At 39.1% G+C, this 19,108-nt stretch overlaps 1 protein-coding gene across 8 annotated transcripts in view; it reads right to left on the reverse strand.

The window, feature by feature from the left end:
* Positions 1–19,108, reverse strand: part of glceb (glucuronic acid epimerase b) — a 99,361-nt gene that overhangs the window by 18,410 nt on the left and 61,843 nt on the right. For all 8 annotated transcript variants that reach the window (XM_080214110.1, XM_080214108.1, XM_080214107.1 and 5 more), the window contains one exon: positions 17,481–18,106. In XM_080214110.1, the coding sequence (XP_080070236.1) occupies positions 17,481–18,106 (626 nt within the window). The remainder of the gene's footprint in view (positions 1–17,480; positions 18,107–19,108) is intronic.

The following is a 19,108-nucleotide window of genomic DNA, read 5'->3' on the forward strand; positions in this document are numbered from 1 at the left end:
TTAAAACAAGAGGTTCATTCTTAGGAATTAAAAACCTACCCAGGTAAGGTAGCAACATATTTAAAAAAGGTAAACTCATGCTTCTCAAACTTTCATAACTCACATTCACATACGAGCATGCAAAATTTCCATGTCAGATTGTAGCGGTTACTTTTTTTGTCACGTTAAACTTCAATACTGAACAAGAAAAAAAACTTGAGTTCACTTTTGAGTCCTTGGCTGGTCACTGTGGCTGTGGCAGAAACTTTTCCAAGTTCCTTTAGATTCCAAGAGTTGAGTTGAAACCCATGTAACTGCAACTGCCAGAGACTATTTATTGTGAATCCTTAATCTGTCTCTTCCAAAATTCAATCTCAAACAATGACGAGAGACAGTACAGGAAAGAGATGGAGAATCTGGTGAACTGGTGCAATGATAATAATCTCTCCCTCAATGTCAACAAAAGCAAACAGAGTCGTTGACTTCAGGAAACAGTGGAGGGAATGCCCGTCTACATCAATGGCAATGCAGTGGAAGTGGTCAAGAGTTTCAAGTTTTTAGCTGTCTGGATTACCAACTAGTCCCTCCATGCAGATACCATAGTTAAGAAAGCCAACCAACGCCTTTACTTTCTCAGGAGACTGAGGAAGTTTGGCATGCCCACTCCAACGCTCACCAACTTCAACAGATGGACCATAGAAAGCATTTGTTCTGGTTGTGTCACATCTTGGTATGGCTCCTGCTCTGCCCAAGGCTGCAAGAAACTACAAAGGCTCATGAATGAAGCCCAGTCCATCACTCAAACAAACCTCCCATCCAGTAACATTGTTTACACTTCTTACTGCCTCGCAAAAGCAGCCAGCAATTAATCAAGGACCCCACACACCTGTACATACTCACTTCCACCTTCCTCCTTTGGGAAAGAGATACAAAAGTCTGTAGTCACTTACCAACTGACGCAAAAACAGCTTCTTCCCTACTGCCATCAGATTTTTGAATGGACCTACCTCACATTAAGTTGATCTTTCTACACACCCTAGCTACGACTAACATTCTGCACTCTCTCTCCTTTCCTTTACTATGTACGGTATGCTTTGTTGTATAGTGCACAAGAAACAATACTTTTCACTGTATACTGATACATGTGACAATAACAAGTCAAAGAGTTTTGCACTCAAGTTCCTTTCAATGAGAAATTCATTCCCTGTGCGATGGATTTTTAAACTGTAAGAGATAAGGTCTTAACTTGGGATCAAAGAGAAGGAAGCTCCCTACTGATCTGTTAGTAGATTATTCCAACACTGCTTTTATCTTTAACAGCTTGTAATAGAGATTTCAAAATGGTTTTGCAATCACATCACCTTACTCACTCCCATAATGATTTCAGAAGGGATTTGTTCATTTGATGTCCGAATCAACAGTTGCTTTTGTTTCAGGTCTGGGGATGAGAAGATTCTGTAATGTCCCAGCCATTAACCACCTGAATGAGTCATTATCCACCTTAAAGGTAGGTAGACATTTCCAGATAACTATTGGTCTAGCAGTTTCTCTGCCTCTGCTGAGAGGTAGTCTTACAGCAATGGAAATGTCTGGTAAATTTCAATAAATCCCTCTAAAGTGATTCTTGATATCATCAGCTATGAAAGAGAAGGATGTTATGGCATGTCTAAATTTCCAATTCACAGTGAAATGCTTCAGAAGCTGGTCAGCTTGCAATACCAGATGACTTGTGGCAGCCATCTTTGTCAGTGCCTTTTCTTGTCTTGACAAAGTCTGTTTCGTCAGCCAGTGAAATTGTAGATTAATATCATTCATATAAAGTCACATCACTGTGACAACATGTTCACCAAAAACTTCACCAGGGCCAGTATTTTTTTTTAATGGCTTTAATTGGTATTTTGGAAACCTTTCAAAAAAGTGGTGATTGAACAATTTATGATGTATAGTGACCAAATGAAGTTGGACTTGTAAAACCAAACATCCTCCTTTCAGTCTTTTATCCAGGTTTAAACCTTGGTTTTTAATATAGTACTGTGCTGTGGAATGTTTCAACTTTTAAGTTACAGGGTAGGGACATTGTCATTTATCTACAAGACAGCTCAAGGTAAGTACTCAGAGCAATGAAAGAATAAATGAAACCCAGTCCATGGTCAATGTAGTCATTTATCTTCAAAATGTGATAAGCACAACACCATTTGAATGCACAACTTCAGGAAAGAAACTGTACATCATTCAGCTTAGCAGTAAGGGACCGACTCAGTAGACTCCATTTGTTTTATTAATACAGCAGTATTTGATGAGAGGAACTACAATTTTAGAAGCAAATGAAAAAGAAGAGAATCCTTCTGAACTAATGATATTTTGTTTACATCTGGCATTGTCTTTGGCTAAACTGTTACTTCAGTTTAATTTGATATTTGATGGACAAAATAATTTTATGTACTTCCAGATCACCAATCCAACATTCTTGTCATTATAGTTCTTAAACATTGACCTAGACAATATCTCAGTTTAACATCTCCCGCTGATAGCACCTGGAACAACGTAATACTTTTAGTTCTAGAGTGTCAACCTAGGTTTTGTACTTCTAAGTCCTGCTGTGGGGCCACAATTATCCTGACTCATACTGTGAATGCTATCACCTGAGTTAGTCTGGATGAAAAGAGGATGGTTTAAAATCAACAGTTTGCCTCATTTACAGATTTAAAGAAGTTCTCTCAAATAATTGAGCAAAAGCACAGTTAAACCACTCACAATTTAGAGCAACAATGCGCGTCACTCAGGATTGTTTTATGAATAGTTATAGGTGTGATGGCTCTTGTGCTTCGGGAGAAAAAAAAGCCTCTTTTCTTTTGGAAACGTCCCTCTAATTCTAAAATGAAACTGGAGAGTAGTCTGACAGCAGAGTATTTAGGCTTCATAGCAAGAAATGTCCATGTGATCAGAGGTTGCAATGGAAATGAAAGTTAAAAAGCAAAGGGTAAATAGTCAGCTTATTGAGTGATTGAATTACAGCTGGCCTCAGAAATGCAGTTGCAGAACATGCAAACATATATTCAGTTCTGAGGGTGGTGGTGGTGGTGGGGTGGGGGGGGGGGGGGGGGGCAGGGACAGGAATGGGACAAGTGAAGGCATATTTACAATGTGTTGTCAGTGATAATATAGCTTAAAAAGACAGAAAGCTGAAGAAATGGAGTGCAGGGATTGTGAATGGGACAATTCTCTGGCTGCTACTTTAATTATGTCAGAGCCAAACATACCATTTAAAAGGATGGGATAAAGGAGTCATTTGGGAATGCGTACCTTAAAGACTATCATAAATGTTGCTAAGGAGGTGTGCTGTTTGAGTTGCAACTGTGTCAGGGAACCTCCAATGATATACGGCTGCCAGCAAAAGTAACTTGAAGGCCAAACATAATGAGTGGACAGTAAGGGGTTGTACGTACTGGAGGCCGAGTTTGAAGGACAGATTGCACATGGCACCATATCTGAGCAGAAATTATGCAAATACTTGCACCTACGTGAGATGCATCTTTGCTGTATCAACTTTTTGAAGGTGAAATTTACCCTTTTATTTAAAATATCACTCATTGTTTATGACTAAAAAGGAGGATTACTGGGAATTTTAAGTAGTTCCAAACAATTGCTACTGAGTGTATGTAGATATCAATGCTCAAGAATCTTTCAAGGTGTTGGTGGTAAACAGCATTTAACAGTCCATGGACTCCAAATTGTTGATTGCAATTGACAGGTTGATCCTAGAATCGCGAAAGAACATAAGAACATAAGAAATAGGAGCAGGAGTAGGCCATCTAGCCCTTCGAGCCTGCCCCGCCATTCAATAAGATCATGGCTGATCTGTCGTGGCTCAGTTCCACTTTCCCGCCCTCTCCCCATAACCCTCAATCCCTTCTCTTATCAAAAACCCATCAACCCGCTTCTTAAAAATATTTAGCGAGGCAGCCTCCACCACTTCAACGGGCAGAGAATTCCAGAGATTCACCACCCTTTGAGTGAAGAAGTTCCTCCTCAACTCCGTTCTAAACCGCCTCCCCTTTATCTTGAGGCTGTGCCCCCTAGTCCTACTGTCTTTTTTGAGCGGGAAGAGTCTCTCCACCTCTATCCTATCCATCCCATTCATCATCTTATACGTCTCAATGAGATCTCCCCTCATTCTTCTAAACTCTAACGAGTACAAGCCTAGTTTATTCAGCCTCTCCTCATAGCTCAATCCCCTCAACTCCGGTATCAGCCTAGTAAACCTCCTCTGCACTCCCTCCAGGGCCAAAATATCCTTGCGCAGGTGCGGCGCCCAAAACTGCACACAGTACTCCAGCTGCGGCCTCACCAATGCCCTATACAGCTGCAGCAAGACCTCCCTACTTTTATATTCAATCCCCCTCGCTATGAAGGCCGATTTGCATTGCTTGCCGACCCACACCAAAAATCCGCAAGATACAGGATTCTCGTAATGACAAGCACATCAGCTCAGTGCTTGCTAACCATGCCAAAAATCCATGAGAGTTGGGAAACAAGATTCTCACAAAACTTGAATAAGCTGAGTGAAGACAAAATGACAAGCGAGGAGCAAGAGAGCAAAAACCTGCCATTTTGAATCAGGAATGGGAAGGTGAATTTAGTTTTATGAATGTCAAAGTGAAGACCGTTTGTCTCATTTCTCATTGTAACCCTGCATAAAAAAGGTAATTTGGAATGGCTTCATCAGACAATGCATGCAAAATTTCAAGAAAACTTCCCTTTAAACAGCACAATTCAAACAAAGAAAATTATATGGAATTTTGAAAGCTCTTTTCAAAGCCTGTGGCTAAAGACAAGGCTAGCAAAGAAGCATCTTTATACATTAGCCACCTGCTGAGAAACACAAGAGGGCATTCACTGATGGCAAAGTTATCAAGGAAACTATGACAGTTGCTGCAGACAACTTGTTCAAAGACTTTAGAAACAAAGATGAAATTATGACAGCCATCAAAACCATGGTGCTTGAACAGTAAGACGTCTGACAACACCAGGTTTAAGTCCAACCAATTTATTTGACAAACCTGGTGTTGTCAGACTTCTACGTTTACCCCAGTCCAACGCCAGCATCTCCACATCATGGCTTTAACAGTAGCCAGAAGGGGGAAATTGTTGTCTGAGTGTCTCCGCAAATAGACCAAGACTTATCAGGCTGCAAATCAGCTGCAGTTTGATGCATCAGTAGATATGATGGATGTGGCCCTGCTGATTTGTTTTCATTCACATAGCATTCAAAGACTCAACAAAAGAGAACTTTCTCATCCTTTCTTTGAGTGGCAAAAGGGTAAGAGGCAAGAATATCTATAACAAATTCAAAAAGTGCCAGACTGAGAAAAACATTCCGATCAGGAAACAGGTTTCAATCACAACTGATTGTGCACCGTTAATGCAGGCTTTGTTGCACTTCGCAGAAGTGATCCTCAATTCCCTTTGTCAATTACTGTGTTATCCACCAAGTGCTAGCAAGCAAGATTATTGACTTTTCTCATGTAATGATAGTTGTCAAAACTGTCAACTCAATTCGTGCCAGAACTCTCGATAAGCTTGATGCCACCTAGGGTGAGCTAATCCTTTATGCAGATGTGAGGTGGTTAAGTCGAGAAAAGGTCCTCTGGAGATTAGATCTGTTTCCTGAAATTGTCACCTTCCTTAAATCAAGAAATTAAGCGTACGTTGAGCTGTCATAAAATGTGGTTGCTAGATGTGGCTTATGGCTGTAAGTGCAAAATTGAACGAGCTGAATCATGAACTCCAGGGGAGGGATAAAGACTTGTCATACAATCAATACAGTAAGTGTATTCAAGTTGAAACTGGGTCTGTAATCCTCTCAGTTAAAGAACAAAATTACTGAGCAATTCTCAAATCTGGAGAACAGCTAACAACAGGTCAAACAGAAAGGGTACCACCCAAACAAGTTCTGTGAACACCTGAACAAATTGGCAAAGGAATTCAACAGACCTTTTCAGAAGATAGACACAATGGAAAAAGTCGTTACGTTTGTGTCAAATCCTTTTCTTCAAGCGGACATTAGAGAATTGACAGCAAAATTTCAGATGTTTGAACAAAACAATGGGCTTGACATGAAAATTATTACCAGGCAAAATGACACAGACCTGAAAATTAGCTCAAGGGACAAAGACATGTGAGAATTTGTAAACAAAGATATCCTCTTCTGACATTTTGTGCACTCAAGGTCAAGGCCAACTTTGGTTCCACATACCTCTGAGATGGTATTTTGCCAGATGAAAATAATCAAGTGCAACTATCGCACTCATCTCAGATGCCCATCTCATGGACTGTCAGACTGACCATCTCAAACTATGACCCAGACTTTACAGTGCTCACAGACAGTGTGCAAGCGCAAGTGTCACATTAAGAATAGTTGAGTATTATGCATCGCGTACATTCTTGGGGGTTTTAGTGAAGTCAAATTTTAAAGAGAAGATCTTGCGCTGCATTTAGATTCTGAAAATGATCTTGCGCTCAAAAAGGTTGGAGACCATTCTAGTTCCATGTGCAAATGCTTTAAACAGCCATTAGTACAAATGATTGTGGCTCTTCCCAATTTAATGAGTTGTTAGAATGACCATAATTAAAATAAAAATTCTTCATAAACTACAAATTTAACAAAGGGATATCAGAGATTATAATATTGCGGTGATAAATGCCATTTTTGCAATTCCAATAAATCGAGAGTTGTAGTCCTTAGTAATTCCAACTCTTTAATTGGAGCCAGCTATCTGTAATCCCATTATTCCATTTATTTTTATATTCTAAAAGTTTTAGCTCCCTCTTAATCTTCTTGTTTTTAATCAATTTCTACATTTTAAAACCATTGAGAAATACAGTGATAGTGCAGGAAATGGTGTGGAAGTAAAAGATTAACCACAATCTCCATGAATGCTGGAGTGGGCTCAAATGTCTAAATGGTCTACTCCTGTTCCTATTTTTTATGTTATGCTCTCAGACCCCACCCATCCCAGTGAAATAGCATAATTTATCAAGTCTTTTCTAATATAGTAACTTTAATCTTTCATTCTTTTGATCATTCTAGCAAATCTTAACTGTCCACTTGTCCCCAATATCCTTCCTATAACAACAATTGATATTAATAAACATTCACCTACTATACTGTTTTTAGCTAGATGCTTTTGAAATGCTAAATAGAGCGAATCAATGTTCTATTAGATGCCTTTGGTGAGCTTTCTCTCCCTCAAGATTTATTAAGTTGCACTCATTATAAGTGACAATCACATTTTGCTTTATAAGAGAGAGCTATTTTGACACATGATGCTCAAGTTCACGCCACAAATAAAAAACTTCTGTGCTTAATGCCAAAGAATACTCTATAAAGGAAGCCCATGTACTATGATCCAGAGCTACTTTATATTTCAAAATGCAGCAAGCTGGGACTGATGTTAATTACGGGTAGGTCACAGGTCACGAGTGCCCTTACAATCTCCTAGATTTCAGGAAGCAGTAGAACTTAAAATCTGTGAAACCATGGTTTAGGTAATGAACCGTAAACTACTTCCAATATTTCAGAACCAGTAGTACTTCTCAGAGTCCAAAATGCTACTTTCTTCAAAATAATGAATGTTCATATTTTCTAATCAAGGCAACTGCGTTGTCACATATATCAACTTGAAGGCAATCCTTAACTGAGGAGGAGATTAAACAGTGTTCTGCAATTTTAAATTTATCTAAGTTATACTACCACTTCAGAAGTAAACAGTACTTCGGAGTCCTATAAAGAAGAAATGCCGGTGAAACCCATTAAAATATACACTCACTACATACATATTTTTGAATCAATGCCAACAAAATGGGTTGACACCATTAAAAATTGAAATTTACGAGTTCTTTTACTACTTAATATTCATTATTATCCAGTATACAGTGTTTGTGCGAAGAAAATCCCTGCCATTTTAACAGCATGTTCTTCACTGTGGTTGTCATTGGTTCATTATAAAAGTGAGCTCTTAAGAAGGCACAGCTCATTTACTCCAACATACAAAAAAGTGTACTCTACATTATTCTTAGGATTGGAAGAATTCATTATACCAGGATTAGACAAAACTCAGTAGTATTCTAATTAATATCCATTTTAAAACTTACAAAATCACTGCTCACTTTGGAACAGATACTAAACACCAGTGAACCCATTTTAACCCAAAAAATAAAATACCGAGCAGTATTACAGCAAACTGCAAAAAAAACTTGCTCCTGCAGTCAAGAATGCTGGTGTAAATAAAGATGGGGTGTATGGAAGAAATGCATTTTAGAAAAATGGAAGCTCAATAGCTTTTTAAATAATTAAATTTAGCATTGTAAGCAAAATGCAATTCTAAGTGGCTCCCTACATCCTACACAAACTCAACATTCACAATTTTTTTTCCCCACTAGATGCAACATGAATGAACTCCACTTACGTTGCATTCCTTTTTGGAGTGAAAAATAAGATTTCGAATTTACACAAACTAAAAGTGCTGATACTATTTGTAAGCACTATTTACTAATTATTTTACCAACATGGAAAGGATACCCAGGGTAGCAGCAACTACAAGAAGCCTCATGTCTTCTAAGCAATCATCTGAGATACCAAATTTCTGGATCAGAAACCCAATCAGGTAAGTTGAAAACTTATGAGGGGGCAGGTATAGGAATGCTGGGCCCATGACTGCTCGGGACCCCAACATGCTTGACAGCTGGCCTGGTAGTTAGAACATAAGAAATAGAAGCAGGAGTAGGCCATCTAGCCCCTCGAGCCTGCCCCACCATTCAATAAGATCATGGCTGATCTGTCGTGTCTCAGTTCCCGCCCTCTCCCCATAACCCTTAATCCCCTTGCCTATCAAAAACCTATCAACCCACGTCTTAAAAATATTTAGCGAGGCAGCCTCCACCGCTTCAACGGGCAGAGAATTCCAGAGATTCACCACCCTTTGAGTGAAGAAGTTCCTCCTCAACTCCGTTCTAAACCGCCCCCCCCTTATGTTGAGGTTGTGCCCCCTAGTCCTATATCCTTTGAGCGGGAAGAGCCTCTCCACCTCTATCCTACCCATCCCATTCATCATCTTGTATGTCTCAATGAGATCTCCCCTCATTCTTCTAAACTCTAACGAGTACAAGCCTAGTTTATTCAGCCTCTCCTCATGGCTCAACCCCCTCAACTCCGGTATCAGCCTAGTAAACCTCCTCCGCACTCCCTCCAAGGCCAAAGTATCCTTGCGTAAGTGCGGCGACCAAAACTGCACACAGTACTCCAGCTGTGGCCTCACCAGTGCCCTGTACAGCTGCAGCAAGACCTCCCTACTTTTATACCCAATTTTATTTTATATACAGGCTGTAAGCCAGCAGGCGGCCTTTGGCTATCTGTTTTACTGGGCAGCTGGTCAATGACATGCAAATGAAGCCTAGATGTTAAAACTGACACCAACTTCCCTCCACTACAGCTTGTGGGCAGCCAACCTGTGTGCTGTATAGGGTTCCCACCTTGGAGTTAACATTTCCCCAAAAGTCTATGTTGCAAGAATATTGAATTGTTTCAAAACAATTTCAGTTTAATAGCATGTCCTCTCTCTTGATTTAATGGTAAGAATTTGAATCTGTCGCCTTCAAGAGAGACTGCTTTGGAATGGCGACAGGAGGACGAAAAGTTTGGACACAAAGACAATTCATTTTGTTCAGGATCCCACCGTAAAACTTTCAAGGAGGCCTCCTTGTCTGTTCATTTTAACTTAACGATACCTAAACTGCAAAATACTTTCAAGTATTTGACCCCTTTTGACCCCCACTAACCAGGACCTTTTGAAAACAGCATCCTCATTTAAAATCCAAAGTTATTCAGTGTTTGGAGAAGTATTAAAATTTACAAAAAAAAGTGCTATGTGGAGTTTTGAACCAATTTTGATTTAACTACTGGACATGGAATAAATTAATTCAAATTAAATGGTTTCAAAAATTACACTTAAATATAAATTTTGAAGGGACAGATTACTTTCCATTTCTTGGTTATTATCTCTTAACTTTGCTAGAATATTGAACAAATTTCCCTGCATAACATACCTTAAATATTCCTGTACCACAATTTGTCACCTCAAGGTCCAACATATTCTTCACTTTACCATTATCATCAAAGCATCAATCTTGGTTCAATAAGGAGTCAAGGAGAGCACACTTAAAAATGAGGTGAATATCTGGTGAAGCCACAATATAGGACTACAAACACGCTAAACAGCAGAAGGAACATTTTATAGACAGTGTTGTGCTCCGGCAATCAAAAAAGATCCTATGTTCTGCAGTCCTGTCACATCCAGTTGTGCATGATAGTGGGCAACTGAACACCAAGTGGAGGTGAAGGATGCTAGAAATAAAACCCGACACTCAAACGGACAGCATTTTAACTGAGTGTGGCATCAAGGAACAAACCAAAACTGATTTTATTGCAATCAAAAGGGGAAACTCTCCACTGGTTGTAGTCATAGTTAGTACAAAAGAAAGATGATTGCTTGCTTGGCGATCAATCATCTCAGCCCCAGGACATTGCTGCAGAAGCTCCTAGGGGTAGTGTAAGAGAAGAAATGTGAAAATATACTACATCTCTTCAGCTTGACCATTTGATTTCATATTTACATTTTCCATAGAGACTGTGATAGTTTTCTTACAACATTAAAATAACACATTCATTTAGCTTGATCTTAATTTGGTTAAATGTAAACATTGCATGTCATAATTTGTTTGAAGTTAGGTTCATAGTTTAAAGAAACTGCAACAATTCATTCATGGGAGCACTAGGCAAGTTCAATCTTAGCTGAAACATAGCAGAATCAAAGCAGCCTTTTGTAATAATCCTCCAAAAACCAATCCCAAAATCATACAGAAAATAAAAACTATAATACCCAATTGATCTTTTGTATACAGGCAGTTTCTTAAAACCCAGATGAATAATGGCATACCAACTATCAGTACGAGTGCCAACTAATTAGATTTTCACCCTCAATTTAGCTACCTCAAACAAGTAACTGAATTACTGGTTTTATAAATCAAATACACATTGACATTATACATTTATTTCAAAGCAACCAAGTTTAGATTAAAACCTGCATGATAGTCATGTGGAAATCTACACTGCATGGGACGTCAGCATATCAATTCAATGTCAATACCTCAAACAATTAAAAACTGAAGACTTCTCAAATGTCAAATTACTGGTGTCACTATCTGCATCCCTTTAAACTTGCAGTTATACTTGTGTGAAACACAACAATGTTAAATATATCACAAAAATACAAGTTAGTCATACTTGCTTTAAAAAATTTGTTCTGTTTAAAAATGGAGAAGTAGTGAGTGTTAAATGAGGAACTCTAGTTCGATACATAATCCAAGCTGAAAAATCTTGGATGACTAAGCACCTCAGAGATCAATGAGATAACCTCAGCCTAGCTGCCTGCCTATCTCTTTTAAAACACACAAACATTGGGGTGAATTTTCTCATTCTGCCCACCAGCCAAGGGGTGGGCCATGGAAAGGTCAAGTCCCACTCAAGGGCTTGAGCATAAAAGTCAAAGTCGACCCTTTAGTGCCTAATGAGGCCGCACTGTGCTGGGGGCACTGTTGGGGATGCCAATCTTTGGATAAGATGTTAAACTGAGGCTCCATCTGTCTGTGTGGATGTAAAAGATCCCCTTGGAACAATTTTGAAGAGCGGCATGGGAGTTATCCCTGATGTCTTAGCCAATATGTAGCACTTAAACCAATTACAGAAAAACAGATTAGCTGGTCATGACCACATTGGAGTTTGCTGGACACATTGGCTGTCATTTTCCCTACATTGCAACAGTGACAATGGGCTGAAAAATATGAATGTTGCTGATTTTGTCTTATGGGGGAAAGCTGGAGGTCAGCAGGTAGGTGGTGGGATGGGTACCCACCCTATTTACACCCACCTTCCCCAGTGGCAAATATGTTTTGCACGGGTACGTAAAATTCAACCTTATGTTTCAAAAGTACTTCATTGGCTCTACAGCACTTGGGGACATCTGGTAGTAATGAAAGGTTGTATACAATTACAAAATTTTCTTTACATGTTTTGACATTATTGTAATACTGCATTAACAGCTTAATAATATTTCATTTTAATTTTAGTGGCACACAAATAAAATTTCATTAGTCTTGACTATTCTGCTAATTCATTTCCCACTGAAGAAAACTGTAGGGGTAAGAAAATGGCACGTAGCACCTTGAAGTTTGGCCCTCTTATATCTTGGCTGTACCACAATTAATCCACCTGTGTCTGAACATTGACTTTTTTTGTCTTAATTACCTTTTCTGGAAGATAATTCCAAAAATTTATTATGTTACCTCACATCTGTTTTATGTTCATTTTTCATTTTTGTAGACTTAAGGTCACTTTCCCTTTTTCCCCACCCCTTAAAGCATCTTTGTTCTAGAGTAGAGAGCTCAAGCTTTGCCAAGTTTTCTTCATATCATATCCCTTTTACTCTTATGATTAGTACTGTCCCTCTCCAAAATGTCTTTACAAAATGGTGACCAGTTCTCCAAGCACGACTGAACTAATGCAGTGCAAAGCCTTAATACAATCTCAGGAAGCCAATATTTTACTGTGCTGAGGATGTATTTCAGCATTCCAATAGCCTTTAAAATTGCTTTGCCATATTATCTATGGAATAAAAAAGGATCAGTCCACTCCTCTCAACTTTGTGTCTCCAAGTACTTTGTGAAAGGAATTTGATGCATTTTGACCAGCGTACAACACTGTAGATTTATTTTAGTTAAACCTTATTTGCCATTTCTATGCATATAAATGTTAAAATCTTCAACATCTTTTGCTGCATCGTCAGTTTTCACTACTTGTCCAACACAAATAGCGTCAATAACTTTGACAGGTTTCAGTTCCCAAGTTATTAATTTAAAACTAAAACAGGGCTCAAACCACCGATGCCTCTAGGACTCGACACCTCCCACATATTCAATTATTACCTTGATCTCCTATTTTTTCAATTAACTTACTTTGGTTTCATGTTATTCTCTGTATAATTAGAGTCCTTCATCGGGAATTTGGCTAGAAGCTTTTCGGAATTCCCAAATAAGTTGCACCATAGGGAGATCCTCTACCTACCTCATTTGTAATGAATTTAAAAAGTTTGCTAGGAATGAATTCCCCCTTCTGAATCCAATTTATCATGTTGTATGAGCATTCTTCCAGAGCATCCACTATACAACAGTTGCCATTATTTTACTTAAACAGTAATGGTTATGCTAATAACCTTGCAATTACTTGGGTCAGATTTGTTTTCCCTTTTTGAAATATATAGTTGCAATATCCCTCACTTCACTTTATGCAAAAATTTATCAGCGTAGAATATTTTCTTCATGAGAAAAACCAACTGCCTTCTAAATGTCCTTCCCAGTCTTCAAAATCCGTGTCTATTTGCCATTTGCCTCTAGGGTTTGGATAGTCTTAATACTCTTTACATTATCTTTGTCCATACAGACTAAGCATCTCTATTATTTGGCAATAAATAGTATTCTGCTTTCTATCAGTGAAGCGGTCAGGTTGATCAACGTAACATATAGCCTAAAGTAAAGCTTATTTATTAGTCATAAGTAACATTACAATGAAGTTACTGTGAAATTCCCCTAGTCGCCACACTCTGCGCCCGTTTGGGTCAATGCACCTAATCAGCACGTCTTTCAGGTTGTGGGAGGAAACCCACAGACACGGGGAGAACATACAAACTGCACACAGACGGTGACCTAAGCCGGGAATCGAATCCAGGTTCCTGGCACTGTGAAGCAGCAGTGTTAACCACTGTGCTAACGTGCCACCCTGCAGTTTGAATCACAGACCACTTTGGAAAACTTTGGTTTCTGTAGTACGTTTCATATTTCCATTCACTGCAATGGTTCCCTATGTCCTATAAATCAGATCTGTTCCAAAGGTCAAAGTGCAGTACAATTTAGAATTACAAAAGCTTTTGGGGAATGGGAACAGGTAAATGCTTTTTGAATGCTTTTAGGCTTGTACTCGTTAGAGTTTAGAAGAATGAGGGGAGATCTCATTGAGACGTATAAGATGATGAATGGGATGGATAGGATAGAGGTGGAGAGACTCCTCCCGCTCAAAAAAGACAGTAGGACTAGGGGGCACAGCCTCAAGATAAAGGGGAGGCGGTTTAGAACGGAGTTGAGGAGGAACTTCTTCACTCAAAGGGTGGTGAATCCCTGGAATTCTCTGCCCGTTGAAGTGGTGGAGGCTGCCTCGCTAAATATTTTTAAGAAGCGGGTTGATGGGTTCTTGATAAGAGAGGGGATTAAGGGTTATGGGGAGAGGGCGGGAAAGTGGAACTGAGCCACAACAGATCAGCCATGATCTTATTGAATGGCGGGGCAGGCTCGAAGGGCTAGATGGCCTACTCCTGCTCCTATTTCTTATGTTCTTATGTTCTTATGAAATAAATGTTGGAGATACAATTCAATTGACATCTGAAAATAGAAAACAGGTTAGCTCACGTTTTGGAATGAGACTCCATCAGTTCCAACTGTAACTGAGCTGAATTCCTATCCTTTGCTGGCTGCAGTTTGAATGAGTGAAACATGTGTTGGGACAACGGAGTGGTATGGAAACAGTTCCCAACAGAGATATAAATAGGTCCACATCAAATTTGGTTCTCTGCAGGTTTATCAGGATATCAGATTAAAATCTCACTTTAACTTTGATGGGTGGAGAAACTAATTGGAAATTCACTTACTTCTTCAGCAACAAGGTTCAAGTTATTTCAGCTCCTGCACCTCTTTGATTCCCCTGTATAAATTCTCATTCATTCTGGATAGAATGTTGTGGCAATTGGATAGCGCAGAGGCTGCCTATTGATCAGGCTGTCTTGTACTCAGGAAGAAGCAATCCTGAACATCCACCTCCTCCTCACTCCATGAAGTTTTTAAAAAAAATCTTTAGATGTTTGGGATTCTTCTGGCCCTATCTTCTTGTCCTGTTGCCTTCCCCTGGCAGGAAAGCCACAGCAGCATTCTGCCAGCTCTGGGCAGGTGTCCTATTTGGCTGATCAGTAGAGGTTAAAATATGACACAGTGATCTTAGTCGCTTCCCAAGGAGAAAGGAATCTGGGTAAACTGAACTGTCCACCAGCCCAGTTTCCATTGGGTAGTCAGGGTTAAATTTGCCCATCATTTCAGGTGGGCTGCTAATTGGATCTTGGTTATTTTAGATACAGAAATTAGATTTTGGGGTCATCTGAATTCATACACAAAAATAAATTTTTGCATATTAGCAGATACTGTGGAAAGACTAACGTTGTAAACCTTAAAAATAATGAATAATTTACTACATTTATCGAGACCAAGAAGGTCCTAGGTTTCATCTTTAAATAGTGCCAGGATTACGGATCTTAGCCATGATGGAAGTAACAATTTCAGTAAGCCCAAGTATTCTTGGATTAAATGGTATCTGTTGGCTAGGGTTTCTATTCCATATTCTTCCAATCCAGAGATCCTTCGTATCTGCATATATGTGGAGATGGAGATAACAGCTGGGTCATACTAACCTTGGAGGTCCTGCTAAATAGAATAGCCTGTTGATAATTGTTGTCAAGGCATGAGAGGGCAGTTTTAGCACAACCAACAAAAACTTTTAGAAAATGAAGGAAGAAAATCATAGTGCAGGGGGAGGAGGGGAAATCTAGTCAGGTGATCGGATCCACGACGATCATACAGAGAATAACTTCTACAAATATTCAGTGACAACAATATTGCAATGAAAAATATGCATTTCCTTCCTGTCATATAACAAGTGCACTCATCACAATATTTGCATTGTTCAAGTGTAAACATCTTGTTGGGAGAATTTCATGCTTCAACAACTTAGGCCAACAATCATTTCCTGTTCTATTAGATAAAGACTTTTTTCACCTCCAAATCAAATTGTAAACTTTACCATAATGTCAAGTGCCTGGAAGCATTACATTTCAATCTTATGATTAAGCTACTGATATTGTATATGAGCATCATTTCAGAGGTTGCAAAAAAAGCTTTTTTTTTAAAGCAATACACCTGACTACACTTCAAAAATACTTAATTGTATACAAAACAGTTTGCAAATCCTTTCTTTCTCGAGCTCCAAAATCTGTCAAGACCCTTCCAAAACATTCCAGTCATCGATTATTGTATTAGTTAAATCATCCTCCTCAGCACGCAAGTCATCATGCACTGTCAAGAAATAAATCACTGCCATATATTGAACATATTCACAAATGTAACCATACCATAAGAAAGCTTTTTGAAGAAATACTCAGGTGCAGCACTAGCTGCATACTTACAAATGTTCTTTTTTTTTCAAAAAGCAAAACATTGGAGCTGGAATTTTCAGCTTAAAAATTTTAAATTCTGTAGTTTCTAAAAAAAGCAAAGTCAAATGAAGTTTAGTTCCAACACTATGATTCTGAGTGCACAAAAACATCCAATGTTTTAAGAAAATAGATGGGTGGAATTTTTTCTTTCATCTCTTCAAGGTTTAAGAGCAACAGCAGGCTATTCAGCCTGTTGAGATTGCTCAGCCATTCAATAAAATCATAGCTAAATCGGATTGTGGCCTCAGCTCCACTTTCCTGTCTGTCCCTAATAACCTCAACTACCTTGTTGGTCAAATTCTAACCCCGTCTTGGTTGGAAGGATGGCAAGGTGACAGTGATTAGCACTGCTGTCTCTCAGCGCCAGTGACATGGGTTCAATTTCGCCTTTGGTAACTGTTTGTGTGGAGTTTGCACATTCTCCCAGTTTCTGTATGGGCTTCGTCTGAGTGCTCAGGTTTCCTCCCACACTCCAAAGATGAATGGGTTAGATTGATTGGCCAGGCCAAATTGCCCCTTAGTGTCAGTGGGACTAGCAGAGTAAATATGTGGTATTATGGGGATTGGACCTGGGTGCGACTGTTGTCAGTGCAGGTTCGATGGGCCATATGGCCTCCTTCTGCTTTGTATGGATTCTACAATTCTATGAATATATTCAATGACCAGCCACTATTACTCCCAGAGGAAGAGAATTCCACAGACTAATGACCCTCAAGGAATAAATTTCTCATCTCAGTCTTAAATGGGAGACCCATAATATTTTAAATGGTGTCCCCCCACAACAAGGGAAAATATCCACTCAGTCAAGTGCTCTTAGGAACTCTACATATTTCAGTATTAGCTCTTAATCTTCTAAACTCCATTGGTATTGGCCCAACCTTTTCTCATAAGAATATCCCTTCCTTCTAAGGATCAGTTGGGTCAATGTTCTCTGAACCGCTTCTAACAGTTACATCCTTTCTTACGCGGATCAAAACTGTACCATGTAATCCATATGCAGTAACAAAAACAAGAGCAATTCCTATTCAGGGTTGGGATGGGGCAGGTTAGGGTAAGAAGTTTTGCATAGTTAAGACCAACCTTCAACGCCGCTGATGCACTTCACACGATCTCGAACCTCCACATTGTAACCTTCAAAAGACATGAATACCCCATCTGGCCGGTACGTACCCCGTGGGGTATATACTTTTGAATAACTGTGGGAAAACTCAAATCTGTCATAGCCATCATACTGGGCAATTTTTCCATAAACATCAAAATATTTTTCAATCCAGGAGAAAGGTAGATAAACTTCACTGCCTTCCTTTCGTCCTTTTATAGTATAGTCATCATTTATTAAGCAATCCATCTCCTCATATTTAAGACCCAACAGTTTGTTGGCATTGTTACTTAGAAGATTGGCTACAGGTGGAGCTTTCTGCTGTTCTTGATGGGATGCATCAGCTGATGGCTGTTTTGGTAGAGACTTTCCTACTTGCAGCAGGCTATTCACATCATTGTTACCTTCAGAGTCAAGTCCCCGCTTTTCCAAACCTTCTCCTCTGAACAGGTCCTCCAGATGACCTAAGTCTCTTGGAAATTGGATTGCCTTATCACTGGAGCACTTGTTCCACAAAAGTACGGTGACCAATGTAAAGAGAGCACAGATGATAATAAGAGTCTTGTAGTTAACTCGAGCTGCCAAGCACCGCATATTCACATCATACCTATGTTAAAAAAACATAAAATACAATCAACTAATCTAATATCAACTGATGGTGTTTCAGAATTTAAAAACTTGATAGACTCTCTTTTTAAAAAAAGCTTCAGTGTGCAACATATGTTTTCAAATTATGGTAGTCTAGAGGTTGTACTTCATTAAAACGATAAGATCCTTCAATAATTCGAGTGTTCATTAAAAAATCTTCTCTATATTTTGGAAGCTGGGTGCAGAACCATACCACAGCTCCACAGAAAACAAACATTCAGCAAAAGACCCAAAACCAAATAATGAAAAGTTGTTTCTGTACCAAATTTCAAAAAGTACTGGTTAGATGGCAGCCTAATAATCTCATTGTAAGATGACAGGTTGCAATGACACTTTGCATTCAATGCAACAGTTGTCAGTGTTTGGAGGGATGCAGGGAGGAATCTTCCTTTCATTTCAAGAATTTCCAAATGAAGTATGGTATTGCATTTGTACTACAAAAATTGTTTGCCCCACCCCAACCATGTGTCAGAGACCAACCTGTTGTCCACCCATTGGGCAACTTCCCCAGTTTTCTCCTCATTGCCATTCTTCTGGGATCTTTTACAACACTAGCAATTTATTGAGTCATCAGCATCATAACCCAGTTCCTTGTGAATACGGATAAGATTGAAGTACTTATGTTAAATTTGTATTACATACTAGTTTGAGCTCAACCAGAGCACGGAGCGGCACTAGATGCATTGCTCATTTGGAAAACCATCACAGACATGATGGGCTTTCTATGCTGTAAACATCCTGTGGTTCTGTAAGTTTTACTTCATGCTGGATACTTAAAAGTTTGTCGTGTTTAAATATTACAAAATCTTGCATTAAGATTCTGTACAATATGTACACTCCAGACAGATAAGAGGATAATTCCACTGTAGGTAATTGCCAAATATTATCTGAAAGCAGTTTCAATACATACAACACACAGATTTTGACAATTCAAACCAAAATAGTAGACAACTGCCAATTA

This window comes from Carcharhinus amblyrhynchos, chromosome 28 (assembly GCF_965287045.1).
Source record: "Carcharhinus amblyrhynchos chromosome 28, sCarAmb.v2.hapA, whole genome shotgun sequence".
Classification (NCBI taxonomy): domain Eukaryota; kingdom Metazoa; phylum Chordata; class Chondrichthyes; order Carcharhiniformes; family Carcharhinidae; genus Carcharhinus; species Carcharhinus amblyrhynchos.